General features: G+C 43.8%; 1 protein-coding gene across 1 annotated transcript; it reads right to left on the bottom strand.

The window, feature by feature from the left end:
- Positions 1–7195: 7195 nt before the first annotated feature.
- Positions 7196–10406, bottom strand: LOC122021844 (G-type lectin S-receptor-like serine/threonine-protein kinase At4g27290). Its single transcript, XM_042580012.1, has 7 exons — positions 9051–10406; positions 8864–8980; positions 8631–8770; positions 8360–8570; positions 8054–8288; positions 7817–7967; positions 7196–7729 (listed from the first exon to the last, which is right to left on the bottom strand). The coding sequence occupies exons 1-7, from the start codon at positions 10369–10371 to the stop codon at positions 7421–7423; spliced, it is 2484 nt and encodes an 827-aa protein (XP_042435946.1). The 5' UTR covers positions 10372–10406; the 3' UTR covers positions 7196–7420.
- Between the last annotated feature and the right edge of the window lie 2236 nt (positions 10407–12642).

Here is a 12642-nt window from a genome sequence, read left to right as displayed (position 1 = left end):
TATTTTCTTAGTTCATGGGTTATCTGATAGTGTTAATATGTTTGGTGTATCTCCTTTCTCTATCTTTAGTAGTATGAAATAAGCTAAGTATTGTACGGAGTTCGGTAAAAGTTTTTGGCCTAACCTTAAGGACCTTATTTTTCACTACACTTAAGTGCTTAATCTTGGAAAGTAGAAATATTTCCGAAATAGTTATGATTCATCCAAATTGTTTAGTACTTTTGTTCCTATGGTGATTCCTTAATTACATTTTGGTTACTGGACAACCTCAGATCATGGAAGCTCATTTCGAAAAAATCTAAATCCCAACATATGCATCATGCATATGTGTTTCAAAAATAATATATATATATATATATATATATATATATATATATATATATATATGTGAATGAATAAGGGATAAAAAATAGTTGTCGTGAGTGGAAACTAACAATTCACCCCTTTGAGACCGAGTTAGGTTACTGGGGAAATGAATGTTATGTTTCTCTTGATTCCGAGTAGTATCCTTTGAGACCTTGTGTGATTTATGGAAAACGAACCAAGTGAGTGGCAGGTAAGTGTCTATCACCGGGAACATTAAGAACTCAATTGTATGACGACTTAACTAGGACAGAGAATTAAAACTTGAAGAGTTTGAGTTACTTACTGCACTGAGCACAAAGGACTTATGCTTAGGCCATACTTAGGGTACTCCACAGTCGTGCTTATCAATGAAACTAGTTGATAGAGTCAGGCGAATGCACTAAGGATTATGAAACACTGCAGGAGTTTATGAACATAGTTTGTAGCGTTTTGCTTGAGGACAAGCAAAGGTTCAAGTCTGGGGGTGTGATGTACGCAAATATTATGATCATTTACGCATGTTTTAGCGCACATTCACGGATGTTATGCTTATATATTCGTTGCTGATTGCCTCTTTTGTCTTGTATTCATTATATATATTCTTTTGTTCGGATATCTGCTCTTTGTTTGGTTTTGTGTTGATAGGGACGACTTTCGGAGCAAAAATGATGATTATCTACGCACAGAAATAAGCCGAAGAACACGGCCATGCACACGGTCGTGTGACCACACAAGAGGGAACAGTGCACAGCCGTGCACCCTTGCACGGTCGAACGACCATGGTAGAGGTGAAGCAGTACGCGGCCGTGCACCCTTGCACGGCTGTGCAGCCATGGCAGAGGCAGAGCAGCACACGGTCGTGCATCATTGCACGACTGTGCCACCCCCAGGCCGAGATGAAGGAATGCCCGGCCATGCATCCTTGCACGATTGTGCCTTAGGGAACAGGAGCTAGAGACCACACGACCGTGCATCCTTGCACGGTCGTGTAGCCCCGCCAGAGGGAGAGAAGAACAAGGTCGTGCCATCTTGGCATGACCGTGTCGCCGCAGCCAACCCTAGTATATATAAAGGGTTTTTAACCCTTTTACCAGGGAGGCGAGCCATTAGGGGAGAATTCATTTTGGAGCCATTCTACGTTGTCTCGGAGTCCCGTCCCACAATCTTCCACCACCACATCAACTCCAAAAGTAGAGAATCATATTCGGAGGCCACTCGTCGTCATCGGAATAAGTATACTCTCTCTTCCTCACTCTATCTGAAGATTGTATGTTTATTTACATTATGTCCTCGAGCGTTTCTCTGATACTTATGGAGTAGATCCTCTGTTCTAGGAGTAGGCAGTAGTTGAGGGTTGGTTTGATGTAAAACTCACAGTTTGTCTATTCACATTGGATGATCTTTCATGTCTTGTTTCAACTGCTTATCGCTTGATTGTGTAGAACTTGTCGACCTTGCATAGAAATTGTTTCTAGATTGTACACCCGAGGGGCCCTAGTGACAGGGGTAACCCGTTCACGGATATTTAGGGCACTTCCCTGAGAGGAGAGGCAAGTTCTCCTCAAGGAAACGAGGGACCGCACTCATCTCTTAACCGCTATTCTTAACCCACCAATTAGAGTCGTTTCCTTTAGATTCACTGAGGCGCCCTAGTGACAGGGGTAAACTGTAACAGGCTTTCTTAGGAATCTTATTCCTCTTGGTGTTTAAGTGTAGCCACTTTAGTTTCCAGCAACTACATGGTAAAGGACAACGAGGATAGGATAAATTGCGACACATTAATACCACCACAACGAAACCGACCTCCTAGAATACCTCGTAACCAAGTGAATACTTTGACTTTCAAGCTCTCAATTCTTTTTCCCAACCTTTCTCTTTAGATTATTCACAGTCATTGGTAACTTAGCTAAACCTAACTGAACAACTGCTAGTGCTTATAACCAGTCCCTGTGGGATCAATAATTTTATTACTGACGACGAATCCGTGTACTTGTGGAATTGTAATAGCTCTCACGCCCAACAACTTTCCAGGTCGAGTCCCAAACTCTCGCCCTAGTGCAAGTTATAAGTGAGCATGCTCTCACGCCCAACGACCGTCCAGGTCGGTGTCCCAGACTCTCGCCCCAGTGCGAGTTATAAGTGAGCATGCTCTCACGCCCAACGACCTTCTAGGTCGGTGTCCCAGACTCTCGCCCCAGGACGAGTTATAAGTGAGCATGCTCTCACGCCCAACGACCTTTCCAAGTTGGGTCCCATACTCTCACCCCAGTGCGAGTTATAAGTGAGCATGCTCTCACGCCCAACGACCTTCCAAGTCGATGTCCCAGACTCTCACCTCAGTGTGAGTTATAAGTGAGTATGCTCTCACACCCAACCACCTTTCCAGGTCGGGTCCAAGACTCTCGCCCCAGTGTGAGTTATAAGTGAGCATGCTCTCATGCCCAACGACCTTCCAGGTTGGTGTCCCAGACTCTCACCTCAGTGTGAGTTATATGTTAGCATGCTCTCACGCCCAACGACCTTCCAGGTCAGTGTCCTAGACACTCGCCCCAGTGCGAGTTATAAGTGAGCATGCTCTTACGCCCAACGACCTTTCCAGGTCGGGTCCCAAACTCTCGCCCCAGTGCGAGTTATAAGTGAGCATGCTCTCACGCCCAACGATAGTCCAGGTCGGTGTCCCAGACTCTCGCCCCAGTGTAAGTTATAAGTGAGCATGTTCTCACGCCCAATGATCGTCCAGGTCGGTGTCCCAGACTCTTGCCTCAGTACGAGTTATAAGTGAGCATGCTCTCACGCCCAACGACCTTCCAGGTTAGTGTTCCAGACTCTCGCCCCAGTACGAGTTATAAGTGAGCATGCTCTCACGCCCAACGACCTTTCCAGGTCGGGTCCCAGAGTCTCGTCTCAGTGTGAGTTATAAATGAGCATGCTCACACGACCAACGACCGTCCAGGTCGGTGTCCCAGACTCTCACCCAAATGCGAGTTATAAGTGAGCATGCTCTCACGCCCAACGACTGTCCAGGTCGATGTCCCAGACTCTCGTCCCAGTGCGAGTTATAAGTGAGCATGCTCTCACGCCCAATGACTGTCTAGGTCGGTGTCCTAGATTTTCGCCCCAGTGCAAGTTATAAGTGAACATGCTCTCACGCCCAACGACCTTCCAGGTCGGCACCCCTAATTCTCGCCTCAATACAAACCACAAGGGGATATACTTTCATGCTCAACAAGTCGGGGAACCATATTCTCACGTCAAGTCAGAGTTAGAAGTTCAATTTTAAGCCTCAAGAAAGCGCTTCTATATGGGCCACGACTTTCCAACCCTTTTGGTAAGGAAAAGGTTGGGTAAGTAAATTATGGCTTCTAAATTATCCTTTCTAGCTAATCCTTTTTAGCAAACTCTCTTGGAGACATGCGTCTGTGGAACATGATAATAAAAGGGACAAGAAAATGCAGACCCACACCCTAACAGGCAGATAATGCAAAGAACAAGGTTTATTTAATAAGAGTTGGGCAACATCTATCAAGGGTTCACACTATTACAAGAACAAGACGCCTGGTTCCTCTTCATTAGATGGGTCTACGCTTGAGCCAGTTCTTCCTTGATGCGTTGGAGGCTACTTTGCAGATGGGTGATGGTTTCATCCTTGATCTGGTTTTCCTCATGCAAGAGGGTTATAATATCTTCATGCTTCAGTTTCAGATAGGCAATAAAATGAGTCTAACTCCTCAAGTATGAATGAACCTTATGCTTGAGAGCTACCTCGGCTCGAGTTTTGGAATTAGCCGCTAGCCAGAGTTCTTCCATTTCCCGACGGAGAGAGGACTGAAGATCCCTACTCTGCGTCATTTCAAGTAGAGCCTTATCTTTGTGAGTTAGCAACTGGGTCAAATGAGTGAGTTGATGGCGTAGAGAGGCTACCTCATCTGATTCCATGAATGCAGAAGAAGGGAGCCTAAGGAAAGTGAGGGCAGCAGCATACGCGGCCCCTCTTTTAAAGGAGGGGAATGTGAAGAGCCAATTTCGGAACATGTGAAGATATTTGGGAAATAGTGTTACATTTATGGGAAAATAGCATGATCGAGGATAGCGGAGTAAACGCGTAGGCAATAAAGACTCACTTAGGAAGGGTGATAAATTCTGAGTGAGATATTGGGAAAAGGGCCAGCAATCAAAGAGACACAAAGGCCAAGTCAGATGAGAACTGGACTTGGGTCTAGTCAGTCGGACTGGAGTCTCCTTCGACTAGACTTGAGGGGGAGGCTTGTGATACGGTGCATGATAGTGGGGTCGGACAACGGACGTTGTCGGAAGTCAAGCCCTCGGGGCGATCAGAAGTCAAGCCCACGAGGAAGTCAAAAGTCAAGCTCACATGGCGGTCAGAAGTCAAGCTTACGTGGTGGTCAAAAGTCCGGTCTACATGGAGGTCAAAAGTCCGACCTACGTGGGGTGCAAAGGGCCTAGTTACAGGATGGTCCTGGTCGGGCATAAGTGGCATGCCGGAGTTAGGCCTACATGTCAAGTAGGAACTCGGAAGGTAGGACATACAGGTCAGGATTTATGGACTCACGGTACAGGATACCCGGATTAAGGCGTACAGGTCGGGACAGGAAACTAAGGATTACAAGTCAGGACTTACGGACTTGCTGGTCGGGAAACCCGGATTAAGGCATACAGGTCGGGATATGCAAACCAAGGATTACAGGTTGGGACTTATGAACTTGTGGGTCGGGATACTCGGACAAGGCGTACAAGTCGGGATAGACAAACCAAGGATGACAGGTCAAGATTTATGGACTCGCGGTACAGGATACCCGGATTAAGGCGTATAGGTCGGGATAGGCAAATCAAGGATTACAGGTCAGGACTTGCGGGTTGGGATACCCGGATTAAGGCGTACAGGTCGGGATATGCAATCCAAGGATTAAAGGTCAGGACTTATAGACTTGCGGAACAGGATACCCGGACAAGGCGTACAGGTCGTGATGTGCAAACCAAGGATTACAGGTCAGGACTTACGGACTTATGGGTCGGGATACTCGGACAAGGCGTACAGGTCGGGATAGGCAAACTAAGGATGACAGGTTAAGACTTGCGGACTTGTGGAACAGGATATACGGACAAGGCGTACATGTCGTGATGTGCAAACCAAGGATTACAGGTCAGGACTTACGCACTTGCAGAATAGGATACGCGGACAAGGCGTATAGGTCGTGATGTGCAAACTAAGGATTACAGGTCAGGACTTACAGACTTGTGGAACAGGATACACGGACAGAGCATACAGGTCTGGATATACGAACTAAGGCTCGCAGAGCAAGATACGCAGAGCCAAGACACAGGTCAAGATATGAGGACTAAAGCTTACAGGTCGGGATCTACATGACAAGATACGCAGAACAAGATACACAAACCAAAGACGTACAGGTCAGGATATGTGGACGAAGGCTTATAGGGAGGTAGGCGCAGGTCTGATCTACCGAGATAGGCCGAATGGCAAATGCAGGGCGGGACGTACAGGTCTGGATTTGCGGGACAACAAATAAGCCGGGGAATGCGCCAGGAAAGGCAGGTCTGTGCATACAGGTCAAGATTTGCAGGTATGAGGACCCAGTCGAGGGTTAACAGACCAAGGCGAGCTTACACTATACGACAAGTAAGCAAGGGAATCGTAACAACTCGTCAGAGAATAATCACTGCATGTCAGGGAATATGCTAACAGCCTAGGGCTCATTGGCCACCGATTCCTCCTTAAACCTATAGGAGGATGTCATGTGTCATTCACCGCCAGACAAATCCTGACACCCGACATTCCCTGACACCCGTTAGACTCCAGAAGTACCCACAGCCATATAAAAAGCGGGGGGGGGGTTTGTCCTTATGCAGGGATGCTCACTCGTCTTTTCATTCTCGTCTTTTACTTTTCGTCCTTTCACTGTGATTCTGAGGAAAAAGTACTTGACTTGAGCGTCAGAGAGTCTGACCCAAGGACTTTTTCCCTGGTTCTTGGTCTCTAACGTAGAGGCGGCTTGTCTGAGTGTGCGTAGAGCTCTCGCGTCGTCGCCCCTATCATCACCCCCTGTCATCGCCCCCCGTCATCCGCTCGTGGGAATCCTTCCGGTAGGTTCCAGATCAACCAGGCATCTCGGCGGCTCTCCGTCAGGACCAACAACAGCGCGACCAATCTCTGCCCGACTTAGCTTCCGTACGGGATAAGATGTCAAAGACACTAGCACCTCCTTAATTCACTACGTGTGAGGGACGAATTGTGTGAATGATGTAGAGGTTGAACACTTGGATGAGTTTGACTTACGTGGAATTCTTCTAACTTATTATCGAATCTACAAGGTGACCTTATTTTCCTTAGGGACGAATTGTGTGAATGATGTAGAGGTTGAACACTTGGATGAGTTTGACCTACGTGGAATTCTTCTAACTTATTATCTAATCTACAAGGTGACCTTATTTTCCTTAGTCAAGACCACTTTCACAAGTAGTATCACTCTCCAACTTGTTGGCATTAATTGATAACTTTAATGGCTTTCACCATCTCACTAGCTACCACTACTTCACCCTTAAAAAAAAATTGACAAGTATCTACTTGACTCTCAACGATACCGAAATTATAGATATTGATTTATCACCACCAATTCAATGGAGAGATCGATCGCAAGAGCCTCGACTTATGAAGTACCTTTTTGATCCCCGCCATTCTTTGTTGACCGCCATCAATATGATGAAAAGAAGCAATAACATCACGACAATAAGGAACATCCTAGCTTTACGTATCATTACTAGAAGGAATGTAGAAAGTTTGGATAAGTATCAAAGTAGCTATTGCTCCGAACTGTTCTATCAATCGAGAGCTCTTTTAATTAGCAAGTGTCTCCCAAAATGCAATTGTAAGCATTTCAGAGATGTTCAGAACCACATATATAAGACAGTAAAAGAGAACATAAGAGTCTAAGGCTGCTCACTATTTAGAAATAGGAACATAGTTTATTGACAAAATTCACAAATACTAGACATGGAGTCTAAAGCATTTAAGTTTCATACTACCAAAATGCATTTCACACTATCGACCTTGTGGCATTGTCACAGAAACATAGTTTCGTGACAAATCTTGTTTTCTTATTGACAAATTAGTTTGATGAAGGGGGCCTCTGAAGTCGACGAATCCAGGTTGACTAGGTTCTATTTCAAGAGCATTGTCATTGTCCAACATTTTCAATACTGAATACATGGTTGGTCTGTCTCTTGGTCGCTCTTGAACACATAAAAGACCAATTTTTATGCAACGAAGGATCTCAGCTGCCGACAGTGAGTGATCAATAGATTCATTAACTAATTCCATAACTTTACCTTCTTTCCATAAACTCCATATCTGAAGGCAAAAAAAATGGAGTTAGACCTACACGTATTGATCAAACAACAAATTCAAACTACTAGAGCAAATATTTGCAACACATACATGGCCGAGAAGATTTAAGTACAGGGTAGAGTGATATACTCCTCGATTCTTCCTACCAGTTATGATCTCAAGTAACAAAACTCCAAAACTAAATACATCCAACTTCACTGAGAAGATTCCATGCATTGCATATTCAGGTGACATGTATCCACTATATCAATTAATGCAAAGGTAATTAATAAAATTTCAAATGATCTAGATAATGATACAATGGCCAAAGTGATGAACTATACTTACTATGTTCCAACAACTCTCCTCGTATTTCCTTCTATATCCTCTCCAAAAATCCTTGCCATGCCAAAATCTGATATTTTGGGCGTCATTTCTTTATCAAGAAGAACATTACTAGCTTTCAAGTCTCTGTGAATGATTCTAAGTCTAGAATCTTGATGAAGGTAAAGAAGTCCTCGTGCAATCCCAAGTATAATATCTTGACGCATTTTCCAATCCAACAATGTGCTTTTAGCGCCATCTGCATACAAACTCAGAATAACATTAATATGAACCAAATAGGAGGGGAAAAAACAGAAGGTACAAACCAACCAAATAGAAAAGCATCCAAGCTTCCATTGGGCATGTACTCATAGACCAAGATCCTTTCTCCTCCTTGAATGCAACAACCAAGAAGTCGAACGAGATTTCGATGTTGCAACTTAGCAATCAGCATGACCTCATTCTTAAACTCGTCGACGCCTTGCGATGATGTCTTGGATAGCCTTTTCACAGCTATTTCTTGTCCTTCAACCAGTCTCCCCTGTAATCCATGCCAATCAAATTGATGCTCAATTCATACAGTTGTTCAACTACATGATACCTTATATACAGGCCCAAATCCCCCTTGGCCAAGCTTATTGTTCTCCGAGAAGTTGTTAGTCGCTTCAGCAATCGTGTTCAAATCAAATAACGGCAAATCCAAGTCCTTTCCTTCAGTCTCTTCCTCATCACAATACAGACCTATCATAATGTAAAATATGAAATAAGTGTTACCTTCGCATCCTGAAAGACTGAAATAAAACCAATTAAACAAGAACAAGTGGTCATGTTTACTTCTCTTCTTCCTTCTCCAAATCCAGCACGACAAAAGTGAAAGGAGAAAAGCCACAAGAACTACTGAAACAATGATCAATACTGATGCTCTCCGGAGGAGAGAATTGGCCGATAATCCTGAGAAAATTTGAGATGAAAGACTGAAAGGAACAGTGGAAGGTAAGCAATGGCGAAATTGAAGAAATACCTTTGTTCAAAGCTCTTGATTCTACTTGTCGAACGTAGAGATCCTGTCCTGGATCTTCGTTGTCGTACAGCGTGAGATCGTAGAGGTCCGACGTCCAGATCAGGCACCCACTGCCATTGCCGCTGAGGTTGGAAGCAGCATAAGCAGTGCAGGAGCAGTTCCTCAAGCACCAGTCCCTGCACATGTCCAGACTCGCCGTGCTCCGGTTCACCGTCGCCTTTGACGTGTCCGGCAACTTGGTGTTGTTCACCGTGACAAAGGTGTCGTTCCTGCTCCGGCAGCCGGCCGTCGGGAGCTCTCTCTCGCACCCGTCGCCCCAGGTTCGCCGACTATTGAGGCGAAACCCCTGGAGGCAAGTGCAGGTCGACGCACGGGGGCCGCAGACGCCGTTGGCACCGCAGGAGGACACTCGTTCGTCGCACGGGTTCCTGCTGGTGTCGGGCGCGGCGCCGAGGGGCATCCAGCGTTTTCCGAAGTCGTACCAGAGGAATCGCTCGAGGAGGCCGCTTCCGTTGAGGACCAACCTCAACAAGGAGGTGGAGTTTTCCAGGTAGAACCAGTAGACGGCCTCGTCAGCGTTTGATGCGAACTCATAATGCAGAGTTAGGGCGTTGTTCTGAGTTAGGGTGTTGTCCTGCCTCATCACCGGGATGCCGCTGAAGCCGATGCCGTTCCACGAGCCGCCGCGCCAGATTTGCCGAGTCCCGGACCACACCAACAGCTGGGGTACGCCGGCCACGTCGATGCCCGCCACGTAATCTCCTGGAGACGGATCGCCGGAGGTCGCCCACGACGTGAGGTTGCGGTTCAGTCCGGTGCTGAGGTTCCACCCAAGCTTCATCCCTGGGAGGAGCGTGTCGGTAGGGTGGTCGAAGCTCTTCCATGCCGCTGAGCTGCTGGGGTTGCTTCCGTTCTCCATGACGACAAAGTTGCCGTTCTCCAGGACTCGCGCTTCGGGTTCCTGCAAAGCCAGCGAACTCGAGGACCAGTAGATGGTGGAACTTCTTCCGTCGGTGAGAAGGAGCGTTCCGTTTTCCGACATGGAGAGGCGCCCGGAGCGGCCTGTCACCGGACTGCGGCGGTTGGCAACCCATACGACGGTGCGGACAGAGATGTTGTACCAAATGCCGATGTAGCGGTTGGGGGAACCGGCCACGGGGCTAAAGAAGCCCAACTGAAATCTGCCGCCGTCTGAGGTCAAGGTGCTTCCGTCGTCGGATATGGGCCGTCGTGGCGTTAACGCGTCGCCGGCGTTGGAGGGGGAAGTAAACGCAGTAGAGAGTAGGAAGTAAAGGAAGCAAGCAATAATGGCGCTCTTCATCGGGATCGATGTCCGAGGGAGATGCTACACAGTGGGAGCTCATTTATAACATGTTTACTAAGATGGACTTATTTGCGTGGAACTTCAGGCGGTGACTTTAGTATATACGGAGAAGTCAAAGGGCTGAACAAGTCCAAATGTCCAATGGATTAATTAATCGGCAATTGACAGGCTCTTGTCAAATACATAATACATTACCTTTTGCCACAATTGCAAAAGTTACGGTTGATCACAACAGGAAAGCAAAATTATCAAATACATGTACCAAACTTTAATATTTCTCTAAGGTCATTTATTTTCAATAATATCTTTTCCCTTTTTCAATCCTAAATAAATTTAGAAAAAAATAATTTTCTTTATTCGAACTAGCAAAATTAAACCGAAATAAATTAAAATTTTTAAAAATTAATTATGTCATTAAGAAGTTTAACATAAAAGTCAATGATGTCCCTAAATTTTTAAATTTACTTGATTACACAGATGGTAATCTACTAAATTCATCACTATTTTAAAAAATAATAATTTTAATAAAAATAATTTAAAAATTAAAATACAAAAGAAAATTAATAAAAAAATTATAAAATTAAAGGAATATTAATAAAAATAAAAAATAATTTTATTAATATTCACTTAATCTTGTTTTTTATAACTAATTACAAGAGAGAAAAATAAAATAAAATTTTAAAATTAAATAATTAAAAAAAATACTTCTTGTTTTCTTTAAAGAGCTGCCACCACTATGTTGTTTGCCACCACTATGTTGTTGCTGTTATTGGAAGAATAACTTCGAATAACCATAGTGTTTTTGTTGATTTCACAGAATGACAATGTTGGTTTACAAGGATCAATATCACTATGATGCTATTATTTAACGGTAATTTATCAAAGAACGCACGTAGAGATCTAAATTTACTAAAAAGTATATACTACTTTAATATTTATCAAAAAAATATATTTTTTTTAATGTATTTCTTATTTTACCATCCTGACAATTTAACTTTTTCTTCCATTTTTCTTTTCTCCACTGTATTTCTCTCTCTTCTCTTTTTGGTATCGACATGCAGAACATATGAATAAAATTAGTCAATTTTTTAATAACATTTGAAGAAGCAAAAATAAACAATGAATAACATATTTGAACTCTTTACAATTTCAGAAATCCACTCAAACTATTTAATAAGTGTAATCGAAGCTCTCTAGGTTGATCAGTGAGTTTGGTTAAAACCCATTGATGGACCTAGAGAGCTTCAATTGCACCCATTTCAGTTTCTATGAATTTCTGAAATTGCAAGGAGTTCAAATATGTATGTTTATTATTTATTTTGGCTTTTCGTAGATGTTAATATGCAAAATGAAAGATTCATCAAAAACACTCACATTGGGTCTGATATGGAATCATATTAGGCCCAACATGGACCTGATATCATTCCATATCAGTCCCAATTGGGGCCTGATATGGAATATATCAGGGCCACGTTGGGCCTGATATGAGTCAATATCAGACCCAACATAGACTTTTTTGCCGATTCTTTGATTTTATATTAATATTTAAAAAAAGTTAAAATAAATAATAGACACCATATTTGAACTCCTTACAACATCAGAAATCCATAGGAACTGAAATGGGTGCAATCGGAGCTCTCTAGGTCCATTAGTGGATTTTGACCGAAACCCACTGATCGACCTAGAGAGCTCCAATTGCACTTATTTTAGTTCCAGTGGATTTTTGAAATTGCAAGGAATTCAAATATGGTGTCCATTATTTATTTCGACTTTTTATAGACGTTAATATATAAAATCAAATAATCGACAAAAAAGTCCACATTGGGCCTGATATGAAATGTTCCAAATGTATGTGTCCAAGTCGTTCCTGGTAGTACCTCTAAGATTATAGATATTGGGACACACAATCTTGGGATGAATAGTCGGGTATGAGTGGATTACTATTCGTCAGTTTGAATTTCAGTACTAGACTAACTAAATTTCTGGTTATGAAGAGTCAATGCAGCCATGATTCAAGACAAGCAAAATGTTGCATTTGTTGGGTTTTTCGGGCCGCGAAAACCGCTTTTTCGCGTCGCGGAAACCCCGAGTCACCCAAAGCCGTAGATCCGTGCAAAGATTCGTAAACCAAACTTTTCGAAAAACCTTTTCTTGTACGAGTTTGTAAAACCTTTAGATCTACACTAGATAAGGGTTATACCTTCGAAGTGTGCCTTTCGCTTATCCCGCTCGTCCAAGGAGTTGCCGGATCTCTAGACCGTCAAGCGC

Source organism: Zingiber officinale, chromosome 9A (assembly GCF_018446385.1).
Source record: "Zingiber officinale cultivar Zhangliang chromosome 9A, Zo_v1.1, whole genome shotgun sequence".
Classification (NCBI taxonomy): Eukaryota; Viridiplantae; Streptophyta; class Magnoliopsida; order Zingiberales; family Zingiberaceae; genus Zingiber; species Zingiber officinale.
This window is presented reverse-complemented; position numbering and strand designations above follow the sequence as displayed.